Below are 17999 nucleotides of genomic sequence, written 5' to 3'. Positions count from 1 at the left end.
TTTAACAATTTTGTTTTAGGGAGGGGGATGGGGCGAGGGGAGGGGTGGGGGGTGGGAGGAGGAGAAGGGGGCTGATGGATTTGTTTTAGAGTAAATTGGGATCTTTTTATATTTATAAAAGATTAAAAAGTTCAAAAAAATACGTATTGGATCCAATCTTTTTAATCTCATATTTAATTAGGTTTTGATTTCTGAGTAGTCCCATAAGTCACCTGCGGTTAATTTTACAACTAAAAGGTCATTCTTCCTAGTTATTGACTTGTTCTTCCTAATTAACTTGAACTGGACAAAGCTTGGTCATGTGCAGTAGTGGTCCATCTATAATTTGTCATCATCTTAACACATAATACATTATATATTCAAACTCAGAAATAACATTAATTTAACAATCAAGAATCACCATACCACAGCACATCAATAATTTGCCTACTTCTCTTATCATTACACCTTCTATCTCTCAATATAATTTCAAGAATATCTCAGTGTCTGTTGAAAACTCTTTTTCCAGTTGCAGTTGAAAAGGCCAAAGTCTTTGGTACTTTTTGAGCAAGAGTTACAGCAAACCTTTTGAGATTTATAGCTGAAAGTAAGTTCTTTTTTTCTTCTTTTATAATAATGGTAACTTTGGGTTATATATTCTTTATGATTAGAAAGTAGTTTCTGTTTGTCACTTTCTCTCAGTTTGTGAAAGCGAAAAAAAAGGAAGACAGTTGCTTTGAATACTGTTAATTTTTTAATATGCAAATTGGGTTGTAAAAATAATAGGGAACTTTCTTTGGTAAGTTGAAACTTTTCAAAATATCTTTGTCATATATACCATGATTGATGGGATATACTGTTTTTTTTTTTTTTTTTTTTTTTCTCTTTCTTTTGATTTGTATTTTTTCCTTGTGGTTTCAAATTTCAAGGCATTTTGTTCCCATTTTCCCGCTTCTGATTTGAGCTGTATCTTATCTTCCTTGTATAATGTAGAAGCTTTTATTTTGGAATATAAAAATATTCTGCTTTTCAAATCTTGGACTTTTTTTTTTATGGGGTGCCACTAATTTTCTTGATTACAAATTTGACGTGTATAACTAATAACATGAAAGACTTAACACCTTGAATCTAAACGTGTGATCTAAAGCAATTCTTGAACCATCTTCGTCATTACATTAGAATCTTTCCTTATGTCGAGAGAATTCAAAACAAAAATATTCCATTTTACCATATTTGCGCAGTATAATTTTTCGACGAAGGAGTTTCAATTGAACCCCCTTGCGTCCACCTACCTGCGCCTTTAATATGCATATCTAAGGAGACGTTGTTCTTGTAAAGATTTAAAAATACCAAATTTTTTGGGATGAATTGTGTTAATTATTAGTTGGTGATTCATTAGTTTCCATTTACATTTAAGATTCTGTACTATAAATGGTAAAAAAGAATCTTTAAGGGATGGGAATTTGTGGTATGCAGAGTTTTTGAGGGAATTGAAGGGAGACAGAATAAGATGAAGAATTCTGTCTCTGAACACAGTTTTTACATAGAGAGCGACGAAGAGGACGATAATCAACAGGAGAAGCAATTAGATAAAGCTGAAAATGGAGATGGAAATGAATCTGATATATCTAATTACTCTAATGATGATGATGATGATGATGATAATCATAATGATCAGCTCGACAGCAAACCTAGTTCCTTCAACCCTGCTTGGCCTCAGAGTTACAGGTATTCAAATTTTTCCTTGAGTTGGAATAGATATTTGAATCATTTGGCTTTTGAATTTTTTCCTTTTCTGGTAGCATAATGGGGTTTAACTTCATGCACTTTTTATTTCGTACAATATTAGTCTGACCTAAGCTCAATGGAGCAACATGGTCAGTGTGGATTCATATAGCCGACCCCAACTTTGCGTAGGTTGAATCATTCGTGGTGGTGTTTTTTGGTAACATAATGAGGTTTCGCTGTTCATTGAGTGATTCTGTTTCCATTATGAACTGCGTTGGAAGATAAATCTTTTGACTCATAAGCTCATCAGGGTTCCTTCAAGGTTCCATTTCTTGAATGATTCACTACTAAAAAAGTTAGGAATTAGCGACGAATAAACTCTGTAGCTAAACAGCAAATTCGTAGCAAAATTAGCGACGGCTTATCAAAAAGTTCTTAGCGACTAAGGTCGTAGCAGATTTCAGCTCTTTTTGCAGTGATTACTAGTTACATTTCACTTTGCTCCTTGTTCCGACTTACATGTAAAGTAAGGTAATTTTCAGCTTGTCGATGGCTGATATCTTTCAACTCAGTTAGGAGAATGTTCAATTGTCGTGATAATTGTTTCTGATTGATCCTAACCATTATAGTTCTGGTTTTATAATATTATCCATGATGAATCAAGTTTTGCCGCTGAAATTGTTGGATAAGATATCCAACTGCAATGGGACCTAAGAGTTTCTGGCCCAACATCAAGAACATTCTTAGTTAAAGAGTTTCCATTGCCTGGTGAACCCGAATGAAATTAGGAAATCCAACATATTACTCATCAATGGTCTTCAACCAAGACATGGTTTTGGTACTGATGACCATGTCTCTGATCAAAGCAACCGGTCTGGGGTTTTGAAATAGGGAAGGAGACGGGTGAGAATAAGTGGGTAGATACACAAATCACCTTAAATCTAAGAAGGCGAGTCAGTTGGTTGGTCAAGGTGGAGAGAAAAAAAAAAGAACTTAAAATCTTTCTGGAGATATCCATTTTCCTGGAGAGACAGATAAGATATCCAGACATACCACCAGGAACAGGAAAAAGAAATTTCAAGGAATCCAAAAAAGTGAAAAATTGGATCTATGATGTCCAACAGAGCTGGAACTTCACAGTTCCTATCACTGGCATTCTCTTGGAAATTACTGAAAGAAGAAAGCTAATGTATCACTTTATTATGCTGGATTTCTTTTTTCCCGATGAGTCGCTTTAAATGCTGGATTTTCCTTCACAAAATATGAGTGTTTTGTGTGTTGTTCTGTGGTTAACAAGCGATGAATCATTGGCATCTTATCTCTACTGAGTTTCATCTGGTTTACAATTTCATATTTCCCACCTGTTGTTCTGCGGTTAACAAGCGATGAATCATTGGCATCTTATCTCTACTGAGTTTCATCTGGTTTGTGAAATCCTTCTTGTAGGCAATCGATGGATATATACAGTAGTGTGCCCTCACCAACTCTTACCTTCCTGGGGACACCTTCGTTGACACGTTTAGGCAGTTCATTCCTTGCCTCATCACTCTCGAGGAGACATACTCCTGACGTGTTGCCCTCTCTTCATAAGCCTCTTATACCGGAAGCAGAGGATCAAGCACCACAGAGGCGTAGCTCTCATACTTTATTGCCTCCTCTTCCATCAAGGAGATCTGCGATTAAGAAATTTCCTGATGAGAAATCGGTTGCACATGAATTTCCAGTTTCCCGCCAAAGTTCCTATGGCCAAGGCGTGCTAAACGGTTAGTTCTCTGAACAGAGTCTCATGTCTTGATCAATTTTTCAGTTTCATGCACCCACTGTCTAAGTGCTTAATTTGGTGTGTAGAAGAGTTGTGATTAATTTAATGTTTTATTGGATCTTCTCTAGAAAATGAGATCTTTACACAAATAGCTGACCGGATTTACTGTTTACTTTTCTTAGTCAACATGCATAGATTGTACACTGATTATACATGGATTATACATATACTATACATTCGCCAGCTATTTTTAATTTAAGTAGTTGGGTGGGCAGCTATTTGGGTTAATTCTTCTCTAGAGAAAATAACATGCTCCTTTATACTCCCTCGGTCCCAATTTATGCGACGCTCTTTCCTTTTTAGTTAGTCCCAAAAACGAGTGACATTTTTTTCTATTTAGTAACAGCTTAACTTCAAACTTACCCTTTTACCCCTAATAAAATGATCTATTGCCACAAATATTTCTATGGCTTATTTTCGACCATAAGTTTCAAAAATTTTCCTTTTTCTCTTAAATCATGTACCCAATCAAACACCTTCACATGAATTGGGGCGGAGGAGCAATAACAAATGGAGAGAAAATACTACAACAACAACAACATACCCACTGTAAAGGGAGAGAAAATGAAATCATGAAACTTCCTGTGAGGATATTGCTACAAAACTTTCTTTTTTCGGTATCGCCACATCTCCAATGCTGTTATATCAGGCTCAAGTAGCTAATATTTTACACATTCTGCTTTTGTTTTCATACAGGTATTAATGTCCTATGTGGAGTAGGAATACTTTCTACTCCTTATGCTGTGAAGGAAGGTGGATGGGCAGGGCTTTCTATACTATTCATCTTCGGTATCCTTTCTTACTATACCGGCATTCTCCTGAGAATATGCTTGGACAGTCAACCAGGGCTTGCAACTTACCCGGATATTGGTCAGGCAGCGTTTGGTACAGTGGGAAGAATTGTCATATCAGTATGTTCTATTGACTTTCAGTTGTCTTTGCACTTCAATAATAGTAACTCTCAAATAAGATTGTGTGAGGTGCATGTAGGTGTGTCAAATGGGCGGATTGGGATCTATTTGGGCAGATCAAAATGGGTTGAGCTAATAAATGGGCGGATCAAAAGTTAATTGGGCTGAAATGAGCCAAAAAGCGGGTCATAACCCAATTCGCACAATTCTTACTAAGTTTGTCATGGGTCAATTTGGGCTAATATATCAGCCCAATATTTAGATGGGCTGAAATAGGTTGGGCTAAAATGGGGCGAGCTAATGAGCGGGTCAATGACACGCCCAAACTTGAACTGGTTGGGCGGATCATATATTTATGGGCTGATTTTGCCACCCCTACGTGCATGTATCCACTAATGAGGCTAGTGTAAACTCAACATCTTACTTACAGACCGAGGGTAGAATATTATGTGTTATAAATGGCTTAAACTAAATCTTAAGATAAGGAGAAAACTCCCCACAATAACTTGTTAATAATTTTTCTTTCAAAAGAAAAGAACTATCCATATTTTAACTTTTTGGCCAATCAGCTCATGCCTGATAGATAAATAATCTTAGACTAGCTACATATTTGACAGTTTAAGCATAAGCATACAAGCATCACCTGTTCCTGATACTGATTCTTGGCTTGTTCTGTGTATTTGTGGATGCAGATAATTTTATACGTGGAGTTATATGTAAGTTTATGTTGCCTACACGTTGTCCATAACATCCTTTGTCTTATTAATTTCTATATGTGTGCCTCATCATTGGATATGAATCATTACTGTTGTCCTTCACTTGCAGTCCTGTTGCGTCGAATACATAATTTTGGAGGGAGATAATCTGTCGGCTTTATTTCCAAATGCACATTTAAATTTGGGAGGGTACCAATTAGATGCACGGCATCTCTTTGCTCTCATAACCACTCTAGCTGTTCTTCCAACCGTTTGGCTGCGTGATCTCACAGTTCTTAGTTACATCTCAGGTAAGAGGCTAACTTTCTATTAGAAGAGCATAAAATTTAAAATTTATATCTATAGCTATATCTTTTGCGTGAAATTTTGTTTCTTGTAGTCCTGCATAACCGCTAATATCCTGTTTTATATAAACAACTAATAGATTTTGGTTCTCAATCTTGGATAGAGGGAGGAAATGATCATTTACTGCTATGATCTGGCTTGCAACACCTTTGCTGATATTAACAAATTGATTTGTTTTATCGCTATAAAGGCCACTGGCATAATAAAGATATTAAGTGATTTTGTGTAGATATTTCTTCTCAGTTATGAGATTATCCAGGGATTTAGCACTCTTGGAGATTTTACCTCCTTTTTTGAGATGAAATAATTCTCTAGTTCTTATAAACTTCTCTTTTGATACTTCTAAAGTTTTGGCATTTTCCTGTTTCAACTGCTGTACGATGAGAATTAAAACAAAACAGAAGTGTTGGACAATGAGAATTCTGAATTTGGAGCCTATAATTTTCAGCTGGAGGAGTTATTGCTTCTGTGATGGTTGTCATTTGCTTGTACTGGCTTGGCTTAGTGGATCACGTTGGCACTGAAAGCAAACAAACCGTACTGAACCTTTCTAGTCTTCCTGTTGCTGTTGGACTTTATGGGTATTGTTACTCCGGGCATGCAGTGTTTCCCAATATATACACATCATTGGAGAAACGTAGTCAATTCCCTGCTGTTCTCTTTACCAGGTAATTAATTTTCTGAATGCTAAATGCTTGTGTTTGTTATAGTAAAATGTTGTTATAGAAAATTGTTGTTATAGAGTGGTCGGACTGTATGTATGTGTGCATATATATATACATATATATATATATATATATATAGAGAGAGAGAGAGAGAGAGATCATCGTCAACATTATGGATTTCCTTAGACAAAGAATCCTGCTTTTCTAAAAAATGTTTATTGTGTTGTACTGCTTTCCTTATTTTGGTGGATGTGGATATAATTTGGATGCAGTTTTGTTATTGTGACTGCGTTGTATGCCGGAGCAGCTGTGATGGGATACATGATGTTTGGGGATTCAGCTGAATCCCAGTTTACTCTAAATTTGCCCACAGATTTAGTTGCCTCCAAGATTGCATTTTGGACCACGGTAAGTGAAACCTGATTGAACGAGTTCTCTCCTTAATTACAACCATTTGAACACGTGATGACAATTATTCTGCTTTTTTCTGCAGATTGTTAATCCGTTCACAAAATATGCTTTAACCATGGCCCCTGTGGCTATGAGTTTGGAGGAGTTGATACCATCGAACAACACCAAATCCTACATGTACAGTATCCTCATTAGAACAGCACTAGTGCTATCCACATTACTCGTGGCTCTTACAATTCCTTTTTTTGGTAAGTTAAGCTGCTATAATTGTACTTACTAATATTGCCTGAATCCCCCTAAAGGCGTTAGGAACGGCCTTCCCCTCAAAAAGATCAAAAAAAAAAAATAAAAAAAAATTGATATCAAACTTATCTACTGATTGTCATGCAGGATTTGTGATGGCATTGATTGGATCATTCTTTACGATGCTAGTTGTGAGTCCTTTTGTACCAGTTTTATGTTTTTGTTAAATAGATTTTTTTTTATTTTTTGGATTTATAGAATTGTACTAATATATGATCTTTCTATTCCAGACATTGATTCTACCTTGTGCTTGCTTCTTGAGAATTTTGAAGGGAAAAACGAGCCCCATTCAGGTACAAGAGAAGTTTCTATCTTATCAGATTGCATAATACTATCTCAAACCACTTCTTGTTTTGATTGTTAGTTTACGTGAAAAACATAGTAATTATCAAGTTTTAGTCAAAACTGTCAGACTCATCAACTTCTGTAGTTGAATTAATTTGAATTAAATTATGTGTAACATTGTATTAAAATCGACATTATTACCCAATTGTTCGTTATCAAGTTAGTAAATAAAAACATGTTTATGCCATCAAGAATTGAGAAACTATTCATAATTTGAATGAATTTCAAAAACTATCAAACTCTATATTCATTTCACAAAAAGCATTAGGTGCAAGTCATTTTTGCTACAGAAAATTTAAAATCTAAAGTCACTGGGTTCAGAATGAATGTGATCTTATTATATATTATACATATACATTCCGAATCCTTTTGCATATGTATATGTAGTTTGAGTCAGAAATAATGCGTTCAGTTGAACTACTGAACGCGCCCTAAATTTGTCTCTTTTTTTTTTTGTGCAGGTATCAGCATGTATACTTATTATCACAATAGGCGTCATATCAGCAGTTATTGGGTCCTACTCAGCTCTCTCCAACATCATCCACAGTTTATGAGTGAAAAATCTGGCAATACAACCAATGGCCATAGATGTTTTCAAGCCTAAGATTTAACAAAATTCCATTTTCTCAGAGGTTTCAGGCTTGTAATTTCAATGCAATCATTTTTTTTAATCTTTGTTCCCATAATCTTTAATCTTTTATTGTGTTGAGAAGAAACTTTATGTCATTTGATTGCATGTTACTCAAAGCATATGGCTATCTATAGAGAATACGTTTTTGCTGCAGCAAAGACTGCTTAATTTTCTTTTCTTACACACTAATTCAATCTTGGGGTCTTAGAATCTATTTTTTTATTCGTGGTTTCATAAAAAATGATCGAGATAATATATATATTTCTCTATTGCTTAACGAGAGCTCATCGAAAGAATAGTCTTATGGGGCTAACACCTTGATATGTAGGATGTTCATATCTCATGAACGTACAAACTCCTTGGGTCTTACACCTTATATACATCAAAAGCGTCTGGCCAACACTTTACGCCTTGAATTGTCCAATCTCTGTATTTCAGAACACTCAATAGTATTAAATAACGCCTTGAGTTTTACACCTTATACACATCAAAAACGTTTTGTCCACGCTTTATGCCTTGAATTGTCCAACCTCTATATCTCAGAACACTTTTTAGTATTAAATTTCTTCTCAATATTGGCTTATGTGTTCCCCCAAATTAAGAATTTGGCGAGTTAGGAATTATCATGTATGTTATATCCATAACTAATAGATAACTTATTATTTGTTACACTTTTCTTAATTTTACACAACTTAATATATCTTCTATAGATTTTTATATTTAATCTTTTTGTAAATCGTGATTTTGTTTTTTTAAATGTTGAAAACTAAAAATGTGTGGACTTACATTGGTGTAAATCTACCACACACATATTCAACCCATTGTTTGCCTATCAATAATGCATCATTTTTTTTTTAAATAATAATTTATTCTACTAATCATCTTGAGCATTTTGAACGCGTTCAAGCAAATAATATCAGATTGAAAGATGGAAAGCATAGAATCTCGTTGCCTACTTACTGAAAGCAAAAATTGAATGATCCATCATGAGTTCTATAATATTTTTAAGACATTACTAATCAAATAATCACATTTTAAAAACGAATCATATCCAACTAGGAGTCGGCCCAAAGGATGCCCACGAGATTTTGGATTTCCCAAGATCGAATAACAACTACTAGCATTTTGTGTCATTAAGTGCCTCAGGTTTTTATGATCTATAAAGATCCAACACTTTTCTCATACAATGAAAAGCAAATATAATAAATCGAGTATTAATTACATTGACTTGGCATTTAAAATATAGTAGTACAATCAAATTTTGACTGCTGTAGAGAACATATAATAAAACAAGGCAAAGAAAAAGAAGATGAATGCAACAAACATGATACTTGAGAATTCCTGCAGCAAAAAAAAAAAAAAAAAAAAAAAAAACAACTGGTTGATTTTGAATCCTATCAATACTAGCTTTGTTTTTGGTGGACTTGATAATAGGTTTGGATGCCTGCTAGAAATGTATCGGTGACTTGCAAGCCAATGACAAAAATTGCTGCAATAAGTGCAAAAACAGTCCATGGGGTAGTGAAATGAGTGTTCTTCCACTCAGCAATCCATATTTTCCCTTTGCTAATGTGATGTTTCTCAATTTTGTCTTTCACATCAACATAGGCATGTGGATTAGGCACCAAATTTCTTGCTATCTCATTGAAGAGATCTGCAACTTCTTGGTCACTACCAAGAAAGTTAAGAAGTATACCTTTGGATCTCAATATCTTCACATCTTCAGCATGATCAATTAGTGAATCCATGAAGCAAAGATAAGATGTAACGCCAAAGTCATCTGGTGTATCAGGGCATGCCTCATATGCAACCAAGTTTAAAAACTCTGACTTGGTTGAATCATCTATGGTTATTGGAGGAATTGTTAAAAGAGCTGAGCAGTGAAATGAATTGAACTTAATGTCTGAAAGACGACTACTCTTTCCAGGCCTGAAACGGATTCCTGCTCTCCGCAGCTCCTTGGCAGAACGATATGAGCACCAGTCACCCCTTAGATAGCATCCACCTTCTAAGAAAGCATTTGGATCTATGTGATGTGTTCTTAGTAGCTCGAGGAGATGAGCAGGAAGCGGGTTTTTCATGCTTTTTTGTTTGGTAAGGGAAGGCCCTTCTCCTTCACAAATCTTGCCAAAAAAGAGAATTCCCTCAAAGAAATCAAGAAAGAAATCCTTGATACTTTGAATGAATCCGTGACCTTGAGGAGGCTTTTTATGTGCACTCGAGATGAACGTTTTAATCATCTCCATTCCTTCATTATCTTTGAACTTACAGCTCATTAACACCTGCAAGACTTCAAATGGTAACTGATTTTCAAGTAAGAAAAGATCACGACGAATGAAGGCTATATCGTGGCTCTTCATTTTCAGTTCTTTATAATTGCCAGTGACAATGCAGTAAAAGTATTGGAGGATAAAGCATCCATCCAGGAACATCATCTGTGAAAACTCCTCATCGCTGTAATCTTTAATCAATGCATCAGCATAACACTCCCTGACATTAGGCATAATGTTCTTGACCTTTTTGTAAAGCTCCACAATGGACACTGAATTTGTCGAAAGCCATGGCAAGTCCCCTTCAGGTCTTTCTTTGGTACTATCTTGATCAGCAAACTGAATTGCGAGTAGCTCCTTGTACTTCTCCATAGGCTGAAACTTTAATTTACCATGGTGAAATGGACCGATTGAAACCACAAGGGGCTCATAACACCTTATGTTTGATTCAATCTCGCGATGCATTTTTGGGGCCATTTGAATTTTTGGCTTCTGCGATGAGCCAATGTACCCTCTGCTCTTCTCCAAGGAACATAGCCACTGTCTCTCATTTTCACTGATTTCATGAGAATTTGGGTTTGAATCTCGATGAATTGTGATGCTGCATTCATCAGCAAATTTTTCACTGCCGATGCTCCTACCTTCTTCTCTAGTGACCATTGTTCCTTTAGCAGATTGTTTGTCCATCTAATTTTGTGAAACCTCCTCAAATTATGGAGCACAATCTTGATAGTAATTGACATTTCTTGAGCATGTTTATATTTGTTTAAACTGAAGCATTGGACTAGTATTTTAATATTTACTTTTACTTTGGCCCAGGTGATTTTTCTTCATTGTCAAGTTAGGTATTTTGCACATTCTTATTACTAACCAGATACACTTTTCAGCTCTCTTTTGTAAAATAAAAATAAAAATATATATATATAGGATTAGATACAGAGAAAGAACATTTAGTTCAATTCTTTCCCTGCCTGCTAAGAAATATTAGTCATGAAAAAAAGGGAATAAGTGCAAGGATTATCCATCTTTGATCATCAAAGTTACCAATAAATAAATAAAGATGGCCCATCTCTAATTGCTTAAGTTCTAAGATGTGATAGTTTACACAACTAAATTTGATATCAAATCAGACTGTGGAAACTTATTAATTTAAAGGAGATTAGACTTCTGGGTGGCTCTTTCAATCCAATGTTTAAGTGAAAATTGGCTGATACTTCAGTCTATGTAATATCAGGATTTTCGAGAATAAGGAACACAAAAATGTCATGCTGAGTTTTTTTAGTTCTTACACTAAAAGCATCATGAGTTATAACCTATTATAGAACAAAAGCATAAATTGCAGATATAGGAATATACAAGACTTGATATCAGATGAAATATAGTAAGTAAACTCAAAAGATCCTATAGGTTACCTATCATTTTACTCTAAGTATCAGAAAAGCATAGATAATTGGAACTAACATTGAAGAATTTGACTTTGCAGGGTTAGTAGTCATTTGATTCATAAAAAATTATGCAAGGATTATAAATTATGCAAGGATTATAATTTGGAGATTAGTAATCCAGGGATTAGTGATAATGATTAGAGATAGTGCATCTTTACTTATTTTTAGGTCTGCAACAGATTCCAGGAATTAAAGTGAGAGCTCGAAACTTGCTGATCACTTGGATGATCAAAGATGGAGAACCTTGCACTTTTTCTCTTTATCCATGTCTAATGTTTCTTATTAGCAGGTAGGTATATAATTAAATTATCTTTCTTTATGTGTAATCCTATTCTGTTTTATTTTTTAATACTGAGCACCAGAAAATGTATCTGGTGTGAAAATACCTGACTTGACAATGAAGAGAAATCACCTGGCCTAAAGTCAAATTGAATCTGGAAATTGGCCAGATTCTTCACTGATAGAAACCAAAATGAAGGATTTGACTGATAGAACAAGTACAATCAAAAATCAAATAGAAAGAATTACAAAAGAGAAAAAGAAAGTAACTCCAGAAATAGACATTAGTCCTAATAAAACAAATAATATTAAAAAATTAGAATCGCCAAAAAATATTTGGAAAATATTAAAATACTAATTCGCAATTTTAGTTTAAACGAATATAAACACGTTCAAGAAATTTCAAGTACTATCAAGATAGATTTGAGAAGGTTTCACAAAATTAGATGGACAAACAATCTGCTAAAGGAACAATGATTACTAGAGAACAAGGTAGGAGCATCGGCGATGCAAAAGTTGCTGATAATCAAGATGAATTCAGCATTACAATCCATCAAGAGTCAAACCCAAATACTCATAAAATCAGTGAAAATGAGAGACAGTGGCTAAGTTCCTTGGAGAAGAGTGGAGACTACCCTGCCATTGGCTCATCACAGAAGCCAAAAATGCAGATGGCCCCCCTAATGCTTAGCGAGATTGAATCGAACATTTAGCTGCTACGAGCCCCTAGTTGTTGTTGGGAATAAACAGGGTCCATAAAAATAATATTCACGGTATATACGGTATATGATATAAGCGGCACACATAAATACTATTAATTAACAAGAACAAAAAGAGCAATAATGATACCAAAAATTTTACTTGGAAACCCTTCTGAATAAGGGGAAAAACCACGGGCCAAGAGAAGCAAAGAAATCCACTATAGTAAGGAATTTTACACTGGTAGTCCCGTGCACAATACTCAAGAGGCCACTACACACTCAAAAGAAAGAACACTCTTTTGAGTTTTCCACCTTAAGATAATACTGCTCACACTATATTTTTCCTCAAAAACTATAGTATGTGATATATCTCACATTGCTCTCTAACACTCAGATATATTTTCTATAAGATTGGTGTATCTAAATTGATGGAAAGCTCTCTATTTATAGGGATGAAATGTGCCCCTTTTTCTTCCTTGCGTTAATTGGCCGGGTGCCAATTTCAAAGGTTGCTGCAAGATCTTGCCAAAGGTAAAGGGAGAATTTTCTTCCTTAAACCATGGGATATGGGGCTGGAGTACCCCACAGTTGTTGACATTGGTCTCAGCACGGCTTTTAACAAAGCCAATGTCTAAAGATGAGCTTTACATAAGGGTCATGAACATTATGCCTAATGTCAGGGAGTGTTATGCTGATGAATTGATCAAAGATTACAGCGACGAGTAGTTTGCACAGATGATGTTCCTGGATGGATGCTTCATCCTCCAATACTTTCACTGCATTGTCACGCAAATGTTATGGCATGTTTAAAATCACAAGTTTCAAAAGTTCTTTTTTTTTATTAAACTCAGTACGGATCAAATTATGACACATAAATCGAAATGGAGGTGTACTAATTAGTTTCCCTAACATGCTCAGGACGAGAAATTAGAGATGGGGCATTTTTACTTTATTTTAGGTCTGCAAACAAAATTACAAGAATGCCAGGAATTAAAGTGAGAGCTGGAAGCTTACTTACTGATCAAAGATGGAGAATCCTTTCCCTTTTTCTCTTTATCCATGTTTGATGTTTCTTACTAGGAAGCAAGTAAAGAATTAAATTCTCTTTCTTGTCTAATCCTATTCTATATGTTTTATACCGAGAGCCAGAAAATGTATCTGGTGTGAAATTACCGGACTTGACAATGAAGAGAAATCACCTGACCTAAAGTAAAAGAGAATATTAAAGTACTAGTCCAATGTTTCAGTTTAAATGAATATAAACATGCTAAAAATATTTCAATTACTATCAAGATTGGGATCCTTAATTTGAGGAGGTTTCACAAAAGATGGTCAAACAATTTGGTAAAGAAGAAAAGACTAGGGATAATCAAGATGAATGGAGCATTACAATCCATCAAAGGACAAACTCAAATTCTCATGAAATCAATGAAAATGAGATAAAGTGACTAAATTCCTTGGAGAAGAGTGGAGGGTACCTTGCCAACGGCTCATCACAGAAGCCAAAAATTCAGATGGTCCCCGAAATGCTCCGCGAGATTGAATCAAACATTAGCTGTTGCGAGCCCCTTATTGTTGCTATTGGTCCATTTCACCGTGGAAAACCAAAGCTTCAGCCTATGGAGAAGTACAAGGTGAAAATGGCATTTCAGTTTGCTGATCAAGAAAGTAAATATGTTGAGGGTCTCGTCACGGCTTTTAACAAAATTCAGTGTCCAAAGATGAGCTATACATAAGGGTCAAGAACATCGTGCCTTTGGAGTGTTATGCTGAGGACTTAATTAAAGTTTACAACGATGAGGAGTTTGCACTGATGATGTTCGTACAAACTCCTCATCGTGCAATGAAATGATTTGACATTAAGTTCAAATCATTTCATTGCTCAGCTCTTTTAACACTTCCATTTATAACCATACAAGATTCAACCAAGTCGGAGCTTTTAAATATGGCTGCATATGAAGCATGCCTTGATACCCCAGATGACTGTAGTGTTACATCTGATCTTTGCTTCATGGATTCACTTATTGATCATCTAGAAGATGTGAAGGAGCTCAGATCAAAAGGTATACTTTTTAACTTTCTTCGAACTGATCAAGAAGTAGCAACAGATTTGGTGCCTAATCCATGTGCCTTATCACCTCATGGACTTTTTTTACATTTATTGCAGCAATTTTTATCATCAGTTTGCAAGTGACTGACACTGTTCTACCAGGCATCCAAACCTATTATGCAGTTCATCAGAAATAGAGCTAGTAATGATAGGATTCAAATAATGAGTTTCATAGATGTTGAATTCATGATTTCTTCTACCTTACTACCCTGATGGCGATCAATCTTTGTACTCATTTCATAAAGAAATTTGTATATTCTTTATATTTTATTTATGTAGTTTTACAAGTTTGAAGCACATTAATGGTATTAATGGCTCATCACTGGGACTTTGAATGCCTATTAAGAATAATACATAATTGCTAGTAATTAGTATTCCTGATATACTCACAGAATCACAGTGGGCCAGTCAAAAGGAGTATATGAATATGATCTTCTTTGTCCTTTCATCCTGAGGTTTATTCAGGGTCATTAATTTGAGGAGGTTTAACAAAAAATGGACAAACAATCGGCTAAAGGAACTGTGTTTACTAGAGAAGAAGGTAGGATCATTAGCAGTGAAAAGACCAGTGATAATCGAGTGGCATAATACATAAACAGGCCCTCAAACTCGGTCTCAGCTGGCAAGTATGTCCTTCAACTTAGGGTGTGCACAAGAAGGCACCTGAACGTGTCTCCACTTTATCAGTTGAACACTCCTAACTTGCAAAATGATCATCTAGACACTTCAACTTATATAAAGTACACCTCGAAAATTTATGTGTCATGTCCGCATTTGTGTTTACATGTTCAATTTTATACAAATTAAGGTGCCTAGTTGTGCTTGTGCACACCCAAAGTTGAAGGGTATACTTGTCAGCTGAGGCCAAGTTTGAGGGCCTGTTTATGGGCTTGTTTATGTATTATGCCTAATCAAGATGAATGCAGCATTATAATCCATCAAGTATCGAAATCAATGGCAGTACTAATAATTAGAAAGATCATTAAAAGGATCTGTTTCATTTGCTTCAGTTCTTCTGAACAAGAATGAGTCACATTATGTCCACACTCAAATTCCTTTGTAATTGCCAATCTCTACTTTACTGGTGCTCCCACACAGTCTACTACTATCTCAATAAGCTACTAAGACAAAAAAATAATTGTATATTGGATATAAATAAATTTGATTCAGACTGATTGGAAAATGGACTGCGAAAGACCTCTTTTTATTCCGTGAAACAGTTCACCAATTTATGATCTTAAAAATATCACTTTCTTTATTCACATCTATTGTACATTTCATTTAATAAATACAAGATTATGTTATTAATTAAAGATGCCTATTTTTCTGATCTAATAAAGTGTTATTTTTATGGTTTATATATAAGATACGGATTATAAATGCGTAGAAACCTAGTTAACTTTTCAGTTATAATTGATGGGTTTATAACTGAAGAGTTAGACCTCTTGTGAAGGATTACATTTGAAGAGTTATATCTCTTCCGAAGAGGTGCCTCACTATTATATTGTGGTTGTGGTCGCTAAGTCTCTTACTAATTTTCCTTTCATCTTTGTCCCATTAAGAGAAATATCATAAAGAACGTAACAAGACTTAGAAGATCATGACTTCATTTTGTTGATTCTTACAATGGATCAAGGTAAGTGTCCTTACTATTCTTCTAAGAATTTATATCACTGTCTAATGATTTACTTGTGATTCTGGATTGCCATTTCCATCAAAATAACCACATTTTAATGCTGAAATAAAATTTGAACAAAAATACCCTACTTAAAACATGGAAGAACTAACTCCATGAATCATTCTCAGTTTTAAACTTATAAATGTTTAAACCCAGAGGCGGCTCAACGGTATTGTTGGCCTAAAACCAAACTTCGATGAGAGGCCTTAATATTTTTATTTAAAGATAAAGTTATATAATATCTAGTTTTTATTTAAAATTTATTTTTCTAGCGTTTTGAGATGCAAAGCTATGAATAATCGTCTTATAATCAATTTCTTCTAATATTTCTTTTTCAATGGGTGATATACCTAATCCATTCAATCTCTCTTGAGACATGATCTTAAGTAAGATTTTATCAATTTTAGTTTTGAAAAACTTCTTTCAGCTAAGACTACTTACAGGAACGGTTAACATTATTCTATAGGCATCTGGAAAAAAACAAGTATTTTTATTTGATTGAGTATATCGATTAAAGTAATATCATCTACTTATGCTATTTCCCTTAACACTTTTAATTCAGAAAATAAATCTAAACCATTAATATCAAAGTGACTATTATATTTTAAAGAACATCCAAGGTAATGATCATGAATTTTATCATGTTTAATTCGTCGGGTATGTCCGTGCATGACTGGATCAAATTCTGCAATCATTTCAATTAGAGATCCTTTTTGAAATTGTATCAAAGCATCATTTTTCCTTTTTCTTTTAAGTTTCGAATAACCCGATTCATATTTTCTAATTGACATATTTAAACTTTAATAATAATAAAAGAACAATATATGCCTATGTAATAGAAATCTCAAGCACAATAACTTTAATTGAAAAAATAATACCAAAAAAAGTGATGAAACAATACATGATTCAAGTGATTCTCTTTGCTTCATAAACTTTCAATAATACTTGATATCAAAAAATTGCAGATCAATATTTTTTTTTTGGCACACACTTTTCTCTTGCTTGATTCCAGAATAATATTGCTAAAGAGACGTTGAGCGTGGAGAAGCATTGGTGGAAACCTAGAACAGAAGAAAGTCTCTTTAGGATGGCTCTGTCCTAACTAGACCGAGTCACAAAATTTGGGAAATGATACTTTTATTTTCGTGTCTTCCAGCTACTTTATCGCCTACTTTGATTTCACGTTTCTGTGAAATATATACACGAATCGTTTAGGGATTATAACTAGAACCACCCCATCTTTTGAAGCTTGAAGGAACAAAGAAAATATAAAAAGAGATAACGTCTTCATTGATGTTTAGGAAAATGAGTGAGTTTTGCATAGCCCAAAAAAGAAAATGAAAAATCTTGCTTTCACAGAAATGGTAAAAAGAAAAACTAATTATTATTTTTTACTTCCATTTCATAAATTCTTTGTTTACACGTAACAAGCTTTATTTGAGGCCCCTTTATATCAAATCAAAGTACAAAAGATACATGGGAAAAGGACATTGTGTGTCCAATGGCCTAAAGTAATGCCACATTTAGCCAACATTTGAGCCTAATACCCCCAGGAGTCCGGTTGGCCCAAATTAATGCCAAAAAATGGCCGGTCGGCCCAAAATAATGCCAAGGCTGGTCGGCCCAACAGCCCAGGTGCTTAAAAAAAAAGACTTTTTGT

General features: G+C 34.7%; 2 protein-coding genes across 2 annotated transcripts; one reads left to right on the top strand and one right to left on the bottom strand.

Annotated features, from left to right (window-relative positions):
* The first annotated feature begins 377 nt into the window (after window positions 1–377).
* LOC132615676 (amino acid transporter AVT1C-like) lies at window positions 378–8024 on the top strand. Its single transcript, XM_060330288.1, has 12 exons — window positions 378–586; window positions 1456–1707; window positions 3154–3470; window positions 4226–4440; window positions 5133–5156; window positions 5266–5446; window positions 5950–6169; window positions 6439–6574; window positions 6660–6825; window positions 6968–7011; window positions 7111–7173; window positions 7687–8024. The coding sequence occupies exons 2-12, from the start codon at window positions 1490–1492 to the stop codon at window positions 7777–7779; spliced, it is 1677 nt and encodes a 558-aa protein (XP_060186271.1). The 5' UTR covers window positions 378–586; window positions 1456–1489; the 3' UTR covers window positions 7780–8024.
* An 860-nt stretch (window positions 8025–8884) lies between these two features.
* Window positions 8885–12941, bottom strand: LOC132616107 (putative UPF0481 protein At3g02645). The gene has a single exon (XM_060330706.1). The coding sequence runs from the start codon at window positions 10811–10813 to the stop codon at window positions 9260–9262; it is 1554 nt and encodes a 517-aa protein (XP_060186689.1). The 5' UTR covers window positions 10814–12941; the 3' UTR covers window positions 8885–9259.
* Window positions 12942–17999: the final 5058 nt, after the last annotated feature.

Source organism: Lycium barbarum, chromosome 10 (genome assembly GCF_019175385.1).
Source record: "Lycium barbarum isolate Lr01 chromosome 10, ASM1917538v2, whole genome shotgun sequence".
NCBI lineage: Eukaryota > Viridiplantae > Streptophyta > Magnoliopsida > Solanales > Solanaceae > Lycium > Lycium barbarum.
The sequence above is the reverse complement of the archived record's forward strand: the minus strand, read 5'-3'. Positions and strand labels throughout refer to the sequence as shown.

Excerpts from the sequence above, each read along its gene's own strand:
- LOC132615676 (XM_060330288.1), top strand. The coding sequence starts at position 1,490 with ATGAAGAATTCTGTCTCTGAACACAGTTTTTACATAGAGAGCGACGAA. Across the intron at positions 1,708-3,153 it reads GCTTGGCCTCAGAGTTACAG|GCAATCGATGGATATATACA; the intron begins GTATTCAAATTT and ends TCCTTCTTGTAG. Across the intron at positions 4,441-5,132 it reads TGGGAAGAATTGTCATATCA|ATAATTTTATACGTGGAGTT; the intron begins GTATGTTCTATT and ends TTGTGGATGCAG.
- LOC132616107 (XM_060330706.1), bottom strand. The coding sequence starts at position 10,813 with ATGGACAAACAATCTGCTAAAGGAACAATGGTCACTAGAGAAGAAGGT.